Source organism: Rhineura floridana, chromosome 1, assembly GCF_030035675.1.
Source record: "Rhineura floridana isolate rRhiFlo1 chromosome 1, rRhiFlo1.hap2, whole genome shotgun sequence".
NCBI classification, from domain to species: Eukaryota; Metazoa; Chordata; class Lepidosauria; order Squamata; family Rhineuridae; genus Rhineura; species Rhineura floridana.
Window position 1 is genome coordinate 314,161,509 of NC_084480.1, and position 19,854 is coordinate 314,181,362.

At 42.3% G+C, this 19,854-nt stretch overlaps 1 protein-coding gene across 2 annotated transcripts in view; it reads right to left on the reverse strand.

Annotated features, from left to right (window-relative positions):
• AGO2 (argonaute RISC catalytic component 2) overlaps positions 1 to 19,854 on the reverse strand; it is a 74,924-nt gene that overhangs the window by 19,143 nt on the left and 35,927 nt on the right. Inside the window, exons 4-14 of one of the 2 annotated variants that reach the window (XM_061607030.1) lie at positions 18,356 to 18,537; positions 17,198 to 17,334; positions 16,936 to 17,070; positions 13,735 to 13,822; positions 12,616 to 12,763; positions 11,691 to 11,810; positions 6,980 to 7,102; positions 6,166 to 6,299; positions 4,648 to 4,832; positions 3,446 to 3,605; positions 1,915 to 2,005 (exon numbers count right to left, since the gene is read on the reverse strand). In XM_061607030.1, coding sequence (XP_061463014.1) covers positions 1,915 to 2,005; positions 3,446 to 3,605; positions 4,648 to 4,832; positions 6,166 to 6,299; positions 6,980 to 7,102; positions 11,691 to 11,810; positions 12,616 to 12,763; positions 13,735 to 13,822; positions 16,936 to 17,070; positions 17,198 to 17,334; positions 18,356 to 18,537 — 1,503 coding nt within the window. Of the gene's footprint in view, positions 1 to 1,914; positions 2,006 to 3,445; positions 3,606 to 4,647; positions 4,833 to 6,165; positions 6,300 to 6,979; positions 7,103 to 11,690; positions 11,811 to 12,615; positions 12,764 to 13,734; positions 13,823 to 16,935; positions 17,071 to 17,197; positions 17,335 to 18,355; positions 18,541 to 19,854 lie in introns of both variants that reach the window. The other variant, XM_061607029.1, reaches the window with a different exon arrangement.

A 19,854-nucleotide genomic window follows, 5' to 3' on the forward strand; every position in this document is an offset into this window, starting at 1 on the left:
GAAGAGCACTCCTTGAACTTAATGTTTCAGAACCTCCTGAAATCCTTATTTATGGGGTCACCTTTCAACCAGAAAGCCCCCAAAGCAGCTTACAGTATAAATCACAAAAATCCAATCATCACAATATTAAAACACTCATAAAACCTGAAAATGGAGAGCAGCAGATAATACAACAAAAATAAATAACTAATTATACAAAATCACTGAAGGCCAAAGGCCCAACAAAACAGAACAGTTTTGGCTGCCGAGGACAGTGCCTGTAGGGTGAGGCCACCGTGGAGAAGAGTTCCATAGCCTAGGAAGTGCTACTGAAAAAACTCCAATGCCAGCCACATTTTTGATGGTGGTGGAACACAGAGCGAAGCCTCACCATGTGACCTCAATCAGTGGGCAGGAACTTCTAGTGAAAGAGCAACAAGAAAACCAGGTGGCTGCACCACATACTTCATTGTTCAGGGCACTGGAATTTCTGTTAGGCTGGTCTTCAATATAATTTCTTGCAGGATTTCCCATTTGGGGTAGAAACAGGAGTCACCTGACATCCTTTTCCAATAAGTCTGCCAAGATCGCTGTTCTTTCTAAAGGTGGCATGTTATTGAGCTTCCAACCAGTTCCCTAGGCTACCTTTGCATAGTTGCTACCCTCTCCTCACAAGGGGGAAGGCTGATGTTTGTTCAGGAATCTGGCTCCCCCAAAAGCATGCAGATTAGGGGGTTCCAAGCCCTTCTATGTCTAGGTTAGAGAAGAAAGAGACATACTGGAAATATCCTGAAGCCTAACAGTGTTAACAGGGGGTGGGGGGCATGATAGAGTGCATAAAATTATGCATGGTGTGGCAAAAGTGGATAATATTAGAACCCAGGGACATCCAATGAAGCTGAATGTTGGAAGATTCAGGACAGGAAAAAAGTACTTGTTCACATAGCACATAGTTAAATTATGAATTTTTCTCCTACAAGAGGTAATCATGGCCACCAACTTCCATGACTTTAAAAGAGGTTTAGACAAAGTCATGAAGGGTAAGGTTTTCAATTACTCGTAGCCACCTTCAACCTCCACTGCTGGGAGGCAGTATGCCTTTGAATGCCAGTTGCTGGGAATCACAAGAGTGCTGTTGCACTTGGGTCCTGCTTGTGGGCTTCCCGTTGGACCATCTGGTTGGCTATTGTGAGAACGGGGTGCTAGACTAGATGGGCCTTTGGTCTGATCCAGCACGGCTCTGCATGCGTTCTCGGCATGCATAGATTTCTCTGTGTTCAATGTGTCATAGCAGTGTTTCCACTGCCTATCTGAGTGACGTGATCTTTAAGGAGACTGCTTGAAGTAGTGTGTGCCAGCCCAACAAGCCCATCCTATCCTTAGCTTGGCCTACTGGGGCCAACACAAGCTTTACACTCAGATTTAAAGAACCCACTTTGCCGAAGCAAAGGATGTGATGTTGAATCTATTTTCCCAATTTGAACGATCTACAAGGTAGAAGAGACACATTTGTGAGGCCTGCTTGGGCTCCTCTTGGATACTAAGGAATGACGGGCCAGGAGCAAGCTCAGCATTTACGACTGCTGTTGTCATTCTTCATTTCTCCCTACCTGGCCCACAAGCGGGGGAAATCTTGTCTACATTGGACGAAGCCAATAGAACAGAACAGACCTGAAACCTACAGCCAATCGCTATAAAGGCATGAGAAAGATTGGATTTAAGGAGGACGTGAAAGGGGTCTTCTATTTCAGCTCCTGGATAAATCCTTCTTCAGAGAACCTGCCTCATGCAGGATGGAGAAGAGAGCACCCAGTGTTTTGGACCACTTAAAGGTGTATGTAGAAGAATCTGCTATCACACTAATGCATCTATTGAAAAACCACTGTACGCACAGAAAAATACATAGTTGGTGTGATTAATACACAATTTACTCACAGCAGCAATGGATGGTTTTTTCCCATCTCCAGCTGGTGGATGAGTGACATCTGCACCGAGGAAAATTACAGGTTGCTGAAATACTGGAGGCCTAATTCAAAGAAAATATGACACCGAATTTTTACAAAATAAGTTAGTTCAGATGGAAAGCCCACATTTTCTTCTACAGCAGGAATGGGGAACCTGTGGCCCTCCATATGTTGTCACACTCCAGCACCCATCAGTCCTAGCCAAGAAGGCCAAAAGTAAGGAATGATGGGAGATGTAGTCCAGCAACATCTGGAGAGCAAAAGGTTCCCCACCCTTGTTCTACAGTGACATTACTAAACAGGCACCATGGGAAGCTGTTTCCGGCTTTGCACTGGGCTTCAAAAAGGTACTCCAAAGTGGCATGAGTTCTTACTGCTCCTGAGTGCCTCTGGAATCCAGCATGATGTCAGGGGCGAGACCTGCCCTTTCCCCAATTGGGGGGGGGGGCTACCAAGGGCAGCCAAAATTTGTGGACCCCTCTCAAACACTATATGTGGATGTAGTACACACCATGTCTTTCAACAGCCTACACTGATTTGTGATTCAATAGCTGTTCCCCATTTTAAACATGGCAAAGGGGGAGGGGGAATTGCTTATCTTTACAAAAGAGATCTAAACCTGGCTTTAGAAACACATGGCTGTCTCAAGTGGCAGACAATTTGCATAGATAAATGGCACTTCTCATTTAGTCACTCTTTGGAGCGTTACCAGAAACATGCAGGAGCTATTTTTGCTTAGTCTAAAGATGCATGCCCAGTAGGATTTTTTTTTTTACTTTTTTCCCCTTTGAACAAGAGCTACACCCCTCCCATGCTATATCATGGCTTTTGTTTTCCCTCCATTTCAAAGGGAGAAACACAACTCTTAGCATCCCCTCAGGCACAATGTGATAAGATGCACATTTATTTTAATTTTGGTCTGTATTTTTTCATTTGTTTTAGCCTGGCCATCAGAATTCAATGAACAGGGTGACTTCATTCTATCTTTTCTCTACTCCAGCAACAGAGCTAATCAAGACTACAGAGACTTTTGGTATAATGTAGAAAAAGAACTGGGCATCTCAGATTCCAGGTTTTCAGTTTCTGCCTTACTGTTGTTGTTATATGCCTTCAAGTCGATTTTGACTTATGGTGACCCTAGGAATCAGCGACCTCCAATAGCATCTGTTATTAACCACCCTGTTCAGATCTTGTAAGTTCAGGTCTGTGGCTTCCTTTATGGAATCAATCCATCTCTTGTTTGGTTTTCTTCTTTTTCTACTCCCTTCTGTTTTTCCCAGCATTATTGTCTTTTCTAGTGAATCATGCCTTATTACAAGACGTTAATTAAAATCTAACCATGGAAACAAACTATTTTTTTTAAAAAAGACACTCCTACAGGACAAATAAATTATGCTGCACTGAATACAACTATTTCTCAGAAAATAAAGGAGGTGCACATTTATGAACTGTCTAATGTAATAGAATATTGCCACTGAATACTGATACACACACACCCTTACCTTCCCTGGGGCAGTAAAATGTTATTTACTCCTCCCAGTTTGACATTGATCTTTAAGCACAGATTGGAAAGAGTCTGTGGCGTTGTTCTCTGCACATTTTTCATCTGCACACACTGTGTGGCCATGCCAAGAACAGTATCACCAACACGCTTCACCTCCGCTGCCAAGTCAAAGACAGATTGAATCAAATTATTCTATGACAAGAGATCATCAGACCACCTTTCTCCACACAGACCTGCCCATACATTAAGATCAGCAGTAGAGGGCCCTCTACAGATGTCCCTGCCATCTGAGGCCAGGCAGGTGGCTATCAGGGAGTGGGCCTCCTCAGCGATGGTTCTCTGACTGTGGAACACTCTTCCCCCAAGAGGCTTACCTGGAACCTATGGTGTTGTCTTTCAACACTAGGTGAAGACATTTTTCTTTTCCCCAAACTTTTTAGTTTTCATTTCATTTTATTGACATTTTCATGTTGTTTTAAGATCTGCTATCTTGCTTGTTTTTTATTGGTATTGTTTCTTTCCCCCTCCCTCACTTTTTTTTTTGCAAGGCACCAGGAGAATGCGATTGAAAGATGGAATATAAATGCTTATAATAAACAAGCAAACTTTGTCTATAACCATAGTATGCACCATGTCATCCATTTCCTATGGCAAGGGGGTACACGTAAAATAATATACATAATCCTATGAAATTGGATATGGTGAAAATAATGTTTAGGGTTTAATCTCAAAGAATTTCTGTATAAACGAACATGTATATTTATTGCTGTCATTCACCTTTCACAATAATCGTGACGCAGGTCTCTGACCAGATCTCTAGAACAGCTTCTGCTGCCTGGTTGATCTTGAGAAAAAGGCTGCTCAGCAGGTTATGCACAGAAGCAACATACACAAAGCTTTCTTTCCCCGCTGCTTATCATACTGTTTCAGAAGAAAGCGCAAAACCAAACAGTCAGGATTGCACTGCACACGAGAGACCAAGATCAGGCACTTCCTCTGAGAACAGTATGCTGGTGCATTAAAGGAAATCGATACACAAACATCTAGAGCTCTAAGCAATGCCATGGCAAGAAAGGGAGGAAGACCGGTAGATAAATAGATAGAGTGGTTCAAGTATAACTGCTATGGGGGGAGAGACAAGCTATGCCCATGTTGCATAAATTTGAACAAATATGCCAAATGTAACTCCCATATACTGACCATAAACTGGCGTTTTTCCTGGCAGAATGACTACTACAAGCTGCAATCCAGCATAGGTGTTTTTTAGATGTCGGAACATTGGCTCCACGCTATCTGCTCCCTGGGCATATTTACAGAAACAGGGCTGACCCTGGATGGGCATTCCTGCATCTCTTGAGATCTTCCTCAGTTGTTCTGTAAAGGACCTAAAAAAAAAAAAATGAAGCAAGAAACACATTTAAAGGAATGAAGCCAGTGTTTGACACACCAATATATTCCCATTGGCATGAATGACATATCTGCAATTTCCTTATTTCTGAGTATATTATTATTAGAATTTATTACCCGCCCTTCACCCAGAGGTTCCAGGGCGGGCTACAACAGTTATAGAATTCTTCTGTTTCAATCCTTGGGGGCTCCTCCAGACACACTCAGGTCTAAGGAGTTACCAAGCAGATTCATCCTGATCTCCTGCCCTCCCAAAACATCTCCACTCCTACAAGCAAGCAGGTGCCTCCTGCAAAGAAGCACACAACACCTATTTCCCAAATACAAAAACATACAAATTCAAGTTTCAGGGATCAAAATTGTTCTGACGGTTTATTATTGCTAGTAAATTTGGGGCATGTTATAAATAACACTTAATATACATGCCAAAGTACTTGGAACCTGACAGTTTCAGAAGCAAGAGAGACAGATCTGTGTGCAAACATTTTATAATCTAAGACTGCAAGCACAAATGCTTGGAAGAAATAGCCCTGAAGTTCAGTAGCAGTTCCCTCCAAGTGACGATGCCTAGGTGTGGTATTTACATTTTATGAATTCCCATTCAAACTACACAATGGCAACTGTCTTGCCTCAAAAGTATGTAACATTTCTGATTATGATACAGATCAAAGATGGGGAACCTGTGGCCCTCCAGATGTTGCTGGACCACAATTCCCAACATCTCTGACCACTGGATATGCTGGCTGGGATCGGTGGTGATCCATCAACATCTGGAAGATCACAGGTTACCAACCCGATATAAACACCACAGCTCAAATAGTTACATGTACAGTAGGGCCACGCTTTGCAGCGCTTCACTTTATGGTGCTTCGTTAATGCAGCGGTCTCAATTAGACGCAATTAGACTAAAGCCCCACTCATACGGCGCTTGTTCCGCTTTTACGGTGGTTTTCAGGCGTTGCACGCCATTCTATTCAATGAGTTCCGAGTTACAGAGCTTTTCGCTTTACAGCGGGGGTCCAGAATGTAACCAGCCGTATGAGTGGGGCCCTATTGTATATATATTACATTCAAAACATGAAAATCACTGGTTGCAAATAGGTTAACGTTTACTTATTTTAAAAAGATAACTGATTCCCCCCCTCAAGTTCTTCTATTTACAATAGTTATATTTATCAAATTTCCGGAAAAACACATAGTTCTGTCATTTTTATGTTTTAAAACTAATGGCATGCTTAATACTTTTGGAAGCTATGAGAATACATTCAAACTCACTACATGAACAAAACATTGATCATTGAACAAACTTACTTAAGGTGGACTTCAGTGCACTGGCGCTGTGGAGCAAAGCAAGCAATTGCCCAGACCTTTATTTCGATTCCAGTGTGAAACTGTTTGTTCCTCATATCCCAAACCCCTTGAACTGGTGTAGCTATTGCTTTGTTCTAGAAATAGGAGGGAAAGTAGTGAATGGTTTACTACAGCAAAATAACTCTGCTGCAATGATTTTAAATACCTCAAATAGCAAAATAGCAAGCCTCTACATTCTGGAGAGTTCATAAAAAAGGGAATCTTCCACAGTAAGTGCACCAAGGCATCTTTAACACTCTCCCCCTTGACCAGGAATAAATGCATTCCAAAACCAAGAATAAACCATAACTTCTAAACTCTATCTTTTTCTCTGCACACAACTGCCTGTACAACCATGCATGAGCTATACTGGCAATGTAAGAAAACATATTTCAGCATGAAGACAGTCGGTGGAGAGCTACAGAAGACCATCAGCATCTACTGACAATACATTTTTTTCTTTGTCAATTGCCAAAGTGCATCAATTGAAGCTGCAAGATCAACCAAATGATTCAGATATCATTGGAACATCTCTGAGAGAAAGGCATATGCAAAGGATTTCCCTTACTAAAACCTCTCCATTGGGAAGGAATAGGCAGTTCCTCACCTAAAGACAGAGCCTTCACACAACAGCATCTGTAACCCACACAGCCAGATTACACAATAAAATATGTCATTGTGGCAGAGTATGTACTAATAATTATTCACCATCCTGATCAAGACAATCAAGACGAAGAAAACAACAATGACTACAGATCCCAAAGGATTTACATACCCTGCCCCCGTAGAGAATCGAAGGAGGCTGCAGGACCCGCCCAGTCACATCAGTCATTTCATCTTTCACCATTATTCCGAATTCACGAACAAAAGGGTCAGTATTAAAACTTGCACTTCGCATCTAGAAACAAAAGGTAAACTAATGAGGACACAAATCCTTCACTGCAACACAATCCAAAACCTCAAATAATGAACTTGTCTATTTGTCTATTGGCTCTAATGATTGCAAAGAAAAAATTGAGAATATCCAATGTTAACTGAGGGGATTTCCACTTAAGCAACAAGACTTTAACCTTCTGGAACAGATTTTGGGGGTGTTCACACAGCAGCATGGGCAAGGAGAAGAGGCAGATGGTCGTAGCCCCATTGCCATTGTCAGACCACTTCATGACGAAGTTTCAGCTTTGGACAGCAGCCGCACCACACAGGGGTGGGGGACGGATTCAGATAGTCTGCCCCAGAGACTGATGGAACCTGGCAGATTCCTGAATGCTCTGGGGGATTTCCCAGCGGATAGAGCCAGTGAGTGTGTTAAGGCCCTGGTCTCATTACTACTTAATGAGGAGGACTGTTGCCACGATCGCTCCCAAGGGTCCTCTCCGATACTGCAGGGCCTGCTTTGTGCCTTGGTTAACTGAGTAGTTGAGGGCAAAGAAGCAGGCTGAAAGACTGGAGAGCAGATGGTGGAAAACTCACTCCAAAGCTAATCAAACACTTGTTAGGTCACACAGTTTTGTCTATCAAGTGGCAGCAAAGGCAGCGAATAATTACTTGGCTGCCAGCATCACATCCTCTGCATGCCATCTAGCAGTTATTTCAGGTGGTCTGGAGGCTAACCATACAAGAAGTGGTGGATGGCCCTCTGGATAGCATGCAGTGAGCAGTTTGCACAGCACTTTGAGGATAAAGTTGCTCCGTAGTGCCTTAGAAGCAGCAGTTTTTGCAATTCTAGTCAAGGTGTCCAATACAGCACATTCCCATATTTTCTGGGATCGATTTCCATCTATGTGCCCTGATGACGTGGATGGAACTCTTGCAATGATGCAAACAATTTCTTGCTCTGTTAACTGACCCCTGCCCATCATTTCTGGTGAAAGCCAGTTGGGGGGGGTGACTGAGTGGGTTCAGAATGTGGTGAACACATCTCTATATGATGGAGTGGTGCCTGATGCCCTAATCAAGCAGTAGTGCATCCACTCCTGAAGAAATGGACTGCCTTCAAGTCAATCCTGACTTATGGCTCTCCTATGAATAGGTTTTTCATGGTAAGCAGTATTCAGAGGGAGTTTACCATTGCCTCCTTCTGAGGCTAGTCCTCCCCAGCTGGCTAGGGCCTGCTCAGCTTGCCACAGCTGCACAAGCCAGCCCCTTTCTTGTCAGCAGCTGCCAGCTGGGGGGCAACTGGGCTCCTTGGGACTATGCAGCTTGCCCACAGCTGCACAGCTAGCAAGGCACGTAAGTCCTGAGCCACTCACAGTGGGATGATCGTTAGTTGGCCCTTTACATCCAGGAGACACGAGCGGGGATTTGAACTCACAGACTCTGGACTCCCAGCCAGGCTCTCCTCCCCACTATGCTATACCAGAATCCCACACTGGACCCTGCAGCTATCACTAACTACTGCTCAGTCACAAACACTAGTCATAAAATAAATTTAATTTAATAAATAAATAAATACTGGGGCAAGGAGGTGGAGAGAGCAAAGGCAAGCAGCGGCAGGAGTCCCTGGAGGATATGGACTATCAGTATCACGATCTGGGTTCAGGCGTGGTTTTGGCACTGAATCAGCCTTGGTTGCCCTGATTGTTGGCCTGTGTCGAAAGCGAGATGGGGAAATGCATATCTTCTCCTGCTACTTGATCTTTCTGCAGCTTTTGATAACACTGACCATGGTGTCCTCCTGGACTGGCTCTGTGGGATGGGTATTGGGGCACTGTTTTATGGTGGGTCTGTTCCTACCTGCAGGGTCGTGTCAAAAGAATGGTATTGGGGGGATGTGTCTTCACCCCATTCTTGGCTATGCAGTGGACAGTGTACTTGGACTTTGATAAAGCTTTTGACAAGGTTCTTCACCTTGTCGAGTAAGCTTAGTAGTCATGGAATAAGAGGAGAGGTCCTCTTATCGATCAGGAATTGGTTAAGTCACAGGAAGCAGAGAGTAGGGATAAATGGACAGTTCTCCCAATGGAGAGATGTAGAAAGTGAAGTCCCCCAAGATTCGGTAGTGGAACTTGTGCTTTTTAACTTAACGAACAACCTAGTTAGGAGTGAGCAGTGAGGTGGCCAAGTTTGCTGATGATACTAAATTGTTCAGGGTGTTAAAACGAAAAGAGATTGCAAAGAGCTCCAAAATGACACCTCCAAACTGAGTGATTGGGAAGTAAAATGGCAAATGAAATTCAATATAAACAAGTGTGAAGTTATACAGGTATTTTAGCATGTGTTTTAAATTGTTTTTATATTGTTTTAAATTTTTAAATTGTGTTTTAAATTGTTTTTAAAATATGTGTTTTAAATTGTATATTTGTTTTAATGTTTTTGGTTACTGTAAACCGCCCAGAGAGCTTCGGCTATGGGGCAGTATACAAGTGCAATAAATAAATACATACTGGAGCCAAAAATCTTAATTTCACATATACACCATGGGGTCTGAACTGGCAGTGACTAACTGAGACCTTGAGGTCATAGTAGATAGCTCGATGAAGATGTCGCCCCACTGTGTGACAGCTGTGTGTGACAAATTCCATGCTTGGGAGCATTAGGAAAGGTACTGAAAATAAAACTGCCAATATCATAAGGCCATTGTATAAATCTATGGCGTGGCTGCATTTGGACTACTGTGTACAGTTCTGGTCAAAAAGCATATTGGAGAGTTGGAAAAGGTTCACAAAACGGCAACCAGAATGATCAAGGGGATGGAACTATTCCCCTATGAGGAAAGGTTGCATGCAGCATCTGGGGCTTTTTAGTTAAGAGAAAAGGCAAGTCAGAGGCAACATAATACAAATGTATAAAATTATGCATGGCATGGAGAAAGCAGATAGAAGTTTTTCTCCCTCTCTCCTAACACTAGAACTTGTGGCCATTCAATGAAGCTGAGCATTGGAAAATTAAGGACCGACTACTTCTTCACGGAGCGCATGGAATTCACTCTCACAAGAGGCAGTGATGGCAACCAACCCGGATGGCTTTAAAAGAGGATTAGACAAATCCATGGAGGATGCTATCAGTGGCTACTAGCCATGATGGCTGTGCTCTGCCACCACAGTCAGAGGCAGCATGCTTCTGAAAACCAGTTGTCGGAAGCCGCAGGAGGGGAGAGTGCTCTTGCACTCAGGTCTTCTTTGCGGGCTTCCCATGGACATTTGCTTGGCCGCTGTGAGAACAAGATGCTGGCCTGATCCAGCAGGCTGTTCTTATGTTCTTATCACTGTCATGGTTCATGCAATGGTAACCTCAAGACTTCATTATTCCAATGCACCCTATGTGGGACTACCCTTGCGCCTGGTCTGGAAGCTCCATCTGGTTCAAAATGCTGCAGCTAGACTGTTGATGGAGACAGACTACCGCCAGCACATAACTCCAGTGCTTAAAAGCTTGCACTGGCTGCCTATATGTTACCAGACCAGGTATAAGGTTTTTATATTAATTTATAAGGCCCTTAACAACTTGGGCCCAGAATATCTTAAGGACTGCCTGATCCCTTATATCCCAGCCTGATCACCAAGATCTGTGAGGGAGTCTTGGTGGTCCACCATGTTCGGATGCATGGCCTGTGATAACTAGAAGCCATACATTCTGTCTAGTGGGCCCACAGGCACCCTCCTTGTTGAACTCCAGGAGCATTCCATTCTTGTTTCAGCAGGTATTTTAAAGTAGCATTTGGTATTACAATTATTTTATTGTTTATTTTATGTATGGCTAGTTTTTATGTATACCGCTTAGAAATGCAAATGATTAAGCAGTATATAAGGGCAGTTCTGCACCATACATTTAAAAGCCCATCCAATGCACATTTAAAGCACATGGCTTCCTCAAAAGAATAATGGTAAGTGTTGCTAAGATTGCTAGGAATTTGTAGCTCTGTGAGGGTGAAACCACAGTTCACAGGATTCTTTGGGGGAAGTCGCAGGATTTAAATGCGAGTTGGATGTGCTTTAAATGTATTATGTGGATCTGTCCTAAAGATTTTAAATAAATAAATAAATATTGTTGTTGTTATTGTTATTATTTATTAGAATTTACTATCCAGCCTTCACCCAAAGGTCTCAGGGCAGGTTACAACAAATTTACATACATAATTAAAAACAATCTAAACATCGCAGAAAATGGGGTGGGTCCTAGAAGTTATCCAAACTATGGCACAGGTAAAACATTTCTGGATGAGGTTCAGAAAACAGACTGGAACTGAGCAGCTTTTAAGAAATGAGATTGCAGGACCACATATATGAATGCCTACTGTTTTGCACTACCTTTCAGCACCTCCTACATTCCTTTTCTTTTTTTACCACCATCCTCTCTCCTTGCTAAAAGATTTTTAAGCTCTTTGAAAGACCAAACCTTGGAAGCAGTGTTATGTTAATAAATGCATCAGACGTTGGTGATTTATGCCAAGAACAGAATAACTGCTTCCTTCCCACACCCAACAAACAAATCTGGCTATACCTCTGCTTTCCCAATTTCAGGGACAGAAGAGGAGGAGGGCTCACCAGTTTGCTAATCTCTTCTTGACGGTCAGGTGCTGATCTAGCAGTTGCCCTTATCATAGTGGAAGTTTGATTGTCTGTCAGCTTCTTTATACACCTCTGTCCTGCTACTATGTTGCATACCTGAAGGAACAAAAAACACACAAATTAGTTTCAAAAATATCCAAGGGATAGATATGTTACTCTGGTGCTGCAAAAACAGCGAAGACTTTTGTGGCATCTTAAACAGTAACAAGATAGACAAGAGTTATATGGGAGTCCCAGTGCTATCCTATCCAAGGAACTGGCCAAGTTCACATCTTAGCTTGAGCTGTGCTCCACCAGCAAACACTCCCAGGCCATTTATTGGCCTCAAACAAATTAGATGTAAACAAAACTACCCCAAAACATAACATAAAGGGATGCAGTCCACTACAGACACAGTGCCTATAGGTGAAGCAATCCCCAAAGGCATAACTGACCCCCATCTTCTCCAAGGTACCTACACACATGCACCACATCAGGTCATTTCGGGAATGGGAGGCCAGTGCATGCCTGCCATATCCCTGTCTAATCTCCCCCTTCACTTTGCAAGCTGGTTTTAAAGGAGGTGGCTTTTCACATGGAGGGAAATAGCAGCAGGCTTATAGGAAACAGCTTTTCTATCCCAGCCGGCCATTAAACTTGAGTTAGATTATTTCCTCCTTCCTCCCTCCCTCTCCATTTTTGTGTCTGTGTGTCATGCCTTTTTTACATTGAAAGCCTGAGAGTAGTCTGTCTTTTTCTTGTTGATCTGGAAGCCGATCTGGAAGCCTTCTTTGGATGAAGAGGGGGTAAAAATTATTTAAACAAATAAAATATGCCAAACTTTTGACAAAACCCCTTCCTAAAACCAAGAACTGATAGAAGTATGAGGTAAGGCCTCCTATTTAGCAAAGTGATGACTTGCCTCTAGAGGGAGGTATGTGTGTTTCTGCTCCTGTCCAACTTGTAAACATGGAAGATGAGGGTACCGTAAAACCAGTTTGTGCCTATCTTTAAAATATTGAGCTACAGTGCATTCAACGGTCTGTCCACTCTCCTGCTGAAGTGGGAATCTATGGAAAGTCAAATGTGAAGGAGAAAATGCAAGTTAGTGATTTCACAAATTTTCTCACAATGCACTTCTGAATGAGGGGCTCTTATCTGCCTCCAGCAGCTATACTGTCATAATTCCCAGCAGTTTTGCTTTTCCACCTCCCAAAGGCTAGGAGCCTACAGCAAGCCACACGTGGCACTTCCACTTGGGAGCAGTTTGTAGGCCACAGACAAATCTGGTTATGTATCCAACAGATTTTCAATCACCCTTTGAAGATAAACCATAATACTTGCAGCAATAACTGTCCTTAAATAAGAAACCACTACCCAGGAAATGTGTTCAACTGCTCTGAAATAAAGTCACAATCTAAACTTCCACCACTTATTTACGGAGTATCTGAAAAGAATGTTTACACAAGTTTTCAACAACTGAATAAATCCAGAGAGAGCAGAATTAAGTCAGTCTGAGAAGCTCTGAAATAAAAGGGGCAGGCAAAGCCTTAAGGAAGCAGGCTTTCTTCTGGCATTAGAAGAGGTAATTTTAAACTAGGAAATGTTACCAGCTCAAAGTAACTTCTTTGGATTGAAGTCAATGAAGTCCTACTCAGAGTAGGCCCACTAAAATTAATGGGCTAAAGTTAGTAATGTTAATTTACTTCAGTGGGCCTCCTCTGAGTAGGACTAGCATTCAATCCGACCCTTTAAGTCAGCCTTTCCCAACCAGTGTGCCTCCAGATGTTGTTGGACCACAACTCCCATCAGCCTCAGCCATTGGCAATGCTGGCTGAGGGTGATGGGAGTTGTGGTCCAACAACATCTGGAGGCACACTGGTTGGGAAAGGCTGCTTTAAGTTCTCCAGCTGGTTATATATCTATAAAGGAGAAGCAGGCTCATAGTTAACGAGTAAGAAAGAAGGTGCTATGTCAAATATATACAAAGCAAGTTACTACTTTTAAATAACTACTAGCAAAATCAAAAAGCAAAGATTACGTTTGGTGACTTGCTGGTCGTCTGGTAACATTGCATACTCGGTATTTTCTCTTCATTTGCCCACAATGAGTGATTTCCACCTTCAGACCTAATAATTCAGGAACATAAGGTTTTCTCTCAATTCTCATTTAACCCAAACTCCAGAAATTCACAGTAGTGGCACTAGTAACTATTATTCAATTCAATAATATCCTTATCTAGAACTTATGCATATTGCTGAAGATGGTACAATTTGCCTTAAATCTTTTATAAGAAAATCGTAGGGTAGGGTAGTCCTCAGAGTAGACCCAGCGAAGGTAGTAGACATGACTAGCTTAGGCTGGATCTATTCTGAGCAGGACTTAGTTGAATACAACCCTTAAATTGCACACACTGTATCAAGAAAGCACTGCTATTTAAAATGTTATTTTCGTGATACCTGAAAAGGTGTAATTGGTGAAATACTGTATGAGAAGCTTTAAAAGGAAGCTGACATCCAAGACAAATATCTGCCTTGGGTCCTGAACCAAGTCAAGAAGTTGTGGGAGCAATGCCCTACAGGTGCCCCCCAGCAGATCCCACAGTTGTGTGAGAGCACAAGAAAGGAGACCAACCAGCCTGATCTGACCCCTTACAACCTTATACAAGTATTTACAGAATAAAATATAGTCTAAAAGTTCAAATTTACAACAGATTCAGCATTAATACAAACAACGATATATAATACATCAGAATTTAAAAAAACCTCCCTGCGTAAACAAAATAGTCTTCGTTGCCTGTCTAGAAGCTATCACTGTGAATGAGTATTTTTTTAATTGTTAACTAGAGCCATATCCACACAATACATTTAAAGCAGTGATAGAACTATCACTAGAAACTAAACGATGAAACTGAGGTTATCATACTTTGGACGCATAATGAGAAGACCTGATTCACTAGAAAAGACAGTAATGGTGGGAAAAATAGAAGGGAGTAGAAAAAGAGGAAAGCCAAACAAGAGATGGATTGATTCCATAAAGGAAGCCACAGACCTGAACTTACAAGATCTGAACAGGGTTGTTCATGACAGACGCTATTGGAGGTCGCCGATTCACAGGGTCGCCATAAGTCATAATCAACTTGAAGGCACATAACAACAATACCATTTTAGCTTCCTCCACAGAATACTGGGAGCTATCATTTGTGAAGGTGCTGAGAGTTGTTAGGAGACGCCCTATTCTCCTCACAGAGCTATAATTCCCAGAGTTCCCTGGGAAGGGGATTGGAGGTGGATTAAAACATTCTGAGAACTGTAAATCTATGAGTGGAATAAGGGTACACCAGGGCCCTGTATTTAAAGTTCTAGAACTGGTGTCCTCTTGTCCATAATTTATCAGCAAGCGTGCTAAAGTAAAATTGACATAAAGCAACCAAAATATAGGACTCCTTGAGGAAAAGAACTTAACAAAATTTGCCTTAGCACAAAAATGTTCTTGGGTTTCTAAAATTCCAGATCATTTAATTTTTGAAAATTAAAATGGAAATAGTTTCATGTGAACTGCATACAAAACTAAAGCCTGTGTTTCAGGAGACTTTTTTTTAAAAAAAATGAACGGAATAAATATTAACTACATATTAACAATATGATTACCCTTTTTTGCAGGTACTGACTTTGGTTATTAAAAACAGAACCACATTTAATAACTAAACAACATGTGAGATGGGCTGGCCAGTTCTTTGCTGGCACCTGGCCCTTTAAGTAGGCCCCAATCTGCAACACCAGGCCCCAACCAGGCAATTACTCCTGAGAAGAGCACACTGGGCATTGCCTAGAGAGACTCTAGGGAAAGGGCGGGGCACGCTCCATCAGCTGCCTGATAGCAGGGAAGGAACTTAGCTGCTGGTGCCTTAGGCAGAATGAAGGGTGGGGAGACAGGCCTCGAATCCACACCAGATATTTAAAATACATCTAAAGCACATGTTTCCCCAAAGAATCTTGGGAACTGTAGCTTGCCCCTCTCTAAGCTACAATTCCCAGCATCCTTAACAAACCAGGATTCATTGAGGAAGCCATGTTCATTAAATATATGGTGTGGATGTGACAAGGGAGGATTTAAAAAGCATCAGAAAGTAGGAAGAAGAAGAAAGCCCAGGCTGGGAAAGCTTGACGCCTGAATAAGGCTCCTCCACAGAGATTAGGAGAATGTGGTTCCTGCTTCCCCGTCAGAGGACTTCTTCAGGCTATCCCACTGAGCATGGCTACAAATGGAATACCAACAGCCTATATTTATCTAGTCCCCCTGCTCCCCAGGGAGGCTTAGGAGCCCAGGAATTAAGCCCAAATACCCCTGCCCTCTTTGAGAAGAGCCTCCGCTGCACCCTTGAGGTAGCTCTGGGAGATCTGACTCTCCCTGGGCTTTGGGACTGACTTCTAAGGAGACTGGACTGGAAAAAGGAGACACTCTGAAGGAAAAACTACACTGAAGCAGCCACTGTGGCAGAAATAGTCTAGTCACAGCCTTTCCCAACCAGTGTGCCTCCAGATGTTGTTGGACTACAATTCCCATCTTTCCTGACCATTAGCAGTGCTGGCTGAGGCTGATGGGAGTTGTGGTCCAACAACATCTGGAGGCACACTGGTTGGGAAAGGTTCTAGCTGAAGGGCTTATTGCTGAGAGGAATCTGGGCCATAGGCATAGGCAGATCATCTGAAATAATGTTTCTAGAATAAAGCCTGACATACAACTGATCAGACGCGAGTTGGTACCTTCTCTGACCCCTTTGAGTGTGGCCCACGGAAGGCATGAAATATGCCTCTTTTGATGTGCCCCTTCCCCAGAAGTTAACAATGAGTTAAAAATACATGTGTGCATAATGCTTGTGGGACCATATTGTAAAACAAAACCCTCCAAACATGCTTAGCAGGAATGAAAACTGAGTACACGTTAATACACTTGTGTCACAACATTCATAAACACAGAAGCCCACAGGAATTACACATCCCAGCGAAATTCAATCCATTTAAAATATGCCTCAGTCAAAAACAGTTTGACTGAATGCAAGAATGCTGATATTCTCAAAGCCCTAGCTTAAATTCCTTCAAATATGAATGACAAATTCATCACAAATCAACCATATTCTACCGGCTAATCTAAAGCCAATTCACTATAAAGCAGTCATTTGAAACACCCAACATTTGTTCCACACAAACAATCTTGTTCCAGTTTCCTTCATCTTTTTTACCTTTAATTTCTTTGGTAAACTTAACCCTTTGGGAATCTGTCAGAGGTTTCTGTTGTTCTTCAATACTTTTGAAATCCAAAACTTCGCATACGAACTCAATTACTGGCTGCGCCTTATAAAATGCTGTTGCAGATACTAAAAATCAAAAGCAAAAATACAGGAAATGAATGACACGGAAGTAGCAGATCTAAGAAATCTGACTAAAAAGCATTCTTTCAGACAATGTAAACAAATACAGATGGAGCAATAACGCAAAGCATACCATCAATGTTAAGCATCATTTTCCACAGTGAAGGCCTAACTGACTGATGGAATCCAAACCATACTTCTCTTCCCCCACCCAAGGGATTAGAGCACCCTTCTGACGCAGTAAAAAAGGACCGTCCCACAGGAGTGTACCTACAAGAGAACCAAAGACATTATTCAGTTAAACCTTAATGAGAAAAGTTATTTCACACATGCCCAAGATACAACACATTGGTAATAATACTATTCAATGGCCCAGTTCACACGGCACAAACTATACTTTAATATGGAGGAGCAGTGTGCTGGTACATGCTGCTCAAAACCTCGTGCGGGGCTCCTCCTCAGTCCTGTTGCCGCTACACCATGGACAAAAAAAGCCTAAGTACGGCTTGTCGTGTTGTCCAAACCTGGGCTCGTCGTCCAAACCTCAGCTCCCCACAAAAAGAAAAAAAAAACAGTGTGCCAAGAACAAACCTTGGTTCCCACTTGTGGTTTGTTTGGAGAGAAACAGGCCACAGGCCCATGTTCAGACTACACAACAAACCAGACTCTGACTAGTTTTGTCTGAGCTGCAGTAACAGTGGCAGCAGATGAAGAGCAGGGCATGAGCTTTTAATCAGACTGCTATAGCAAGCTGCTCACTCACAGGAGGAAGGATGCAGGGGAAGCAGAAAAAGAGTGGGGGAAAGACATGTGGGTAAACAACTGCCAGCCCCAGATACTTGGGATCTTTTGTCCTCATTTCAACACCTGCCTACAAAAGTTTCATTTCATTTTAACAGATGGGCAGCTTTCAATTTGCAGGAGTTTTGCATGCAGACCTATCTGGTTCCTTTCACATGATGGAAAAGCAAGCATGCGCACCCACACAAAACATACATTACAGCTCACACGAGGCTCTTGTTCAAGGAACCTATCTCCATACATTGTTTAAATATATCTCCCCAAGCAAACGGACCAGAAATTTGGTTTTTCAAAAAGAAAATCTCAGACTTTTAGGAATCTAGACCAGGTGTCAGATGTATGCTCAGAGACCAATTCACCTTATCTACATGTGCACAAATACATTATTTTGGCATAGTAGAAATTGTTGTTGTAGATGCAATATCCCCACGTGTTTTTAGCTACAGCTCTAGAGACCTTCCCTAGAGACTTATATTGACATTTCCCTTACCTCATGGAAGGCAAGTGCCTCATTACTACATCCAGAGCCTGAATTGTTTCAAAAGGAACACTTGGAAGACGACCAGAGAGAGCATCGTGTAAAGCCTGGAGACTCACACCTGACATCCACTTTATTGCCACCTTAAATATTCTGTCCTTCCCTTCTCCCGGCAATGTGACCTCCAATTCCACCTGCAACATTTGGAAACCACAACAAGATGATTCTTTCTGTTTAAAGACACACATGGAACACAGACAAAGGGAACTCAACTCTTCTGTGTAGTAAACACTCAGTGAAAACACAAAAAAGCAATAAAAATTACTCAAAAGATTTGTACTCCACACATGATTAAAACACAAGAATGCATTTAAATATCAAAATACAAGCCAAGATATAAGCCAAGTTAAGCACAGCACTGAAAAACATAGCTACTAAAAATCCTAGGCAAATTAAAAGGTCTTAGAGCCAGGCAAACACATCAGGCTCAGCAACAGGTAAGCCTCCCGGGAGAGAATGTTCCAGAGTTGGGGCACCACAACTTAAAAGGCCCTTTCACTCATCTCCACCCGCCTAACTTCTGAAAAGGGCCTTGGAATATTCAGAAAGAATTATCCTGGATATTTTTCTTTTCTCCAAGTTGGATCCTGCAGGCAACACCTTCAGATTGTCATCATGTTTTGGCAAAGCTGCTTTAGGAAGTGATATTTACTAGTGGTGTGATGCACAAACTGCAGGTAACAAACAAAATTATGTGTTTTTATTATCAAGTCTGCTTCTCCATAAGCATAGTCGGCCTGGTCTTCCCAGAAATCCCAGCAATCACCTCAGCCAAGTTACAGCTACACCATTAATTTAATTTTAAATCATATGAAACAATCAAGGCAGGCATTTCGTCCCCACTCCCCCAGAGCTGTTAACAGCAGCAAACAGGAGAAAGTAAAAGAATTCAGCATCAATGCTTTTATGCTCATGGGAAAAAAGCAACAATCTTCCTCCATCATTCAGGTCTATTCTAAGTGTAAGAAATAAAGCTCCAACTACCTGGAAAATGGACCTATAATGAGCAGGCTAAAAGTTGGAGCACCTCTTATGTACTAACTGTAAGCCATTCCATTATTTTATAATGGTTTAGGTTCCATAGAGCAGAACTTAGAACATGCCATTTTTCAGGGCAACTCTACACCAAAATATGCAGGACTCTGAACCATACTGTGATACTCACAGTACTGTACAGAGTACACAGATACTCACATACTGTGATATAGAGTTGCAAAACAGTACCAATCTCTCCCCTTCCCAATGACAAATAACGTCAACACTTTCTAGATGCAGAGGAACGTTTATAAAATACGAACATTTTATGCAAACTTGTATATAATGTGATCACTTTATACCTCCAGAGTTGCTTTTCCACTTCATAAGTAACTTCTGTGCTGTAGGGGGGCATCTGTCCCAACATTTACAGTGAGACATCTGCCTTTACAGTAGCTGGTAAGATTTTGCTGGGA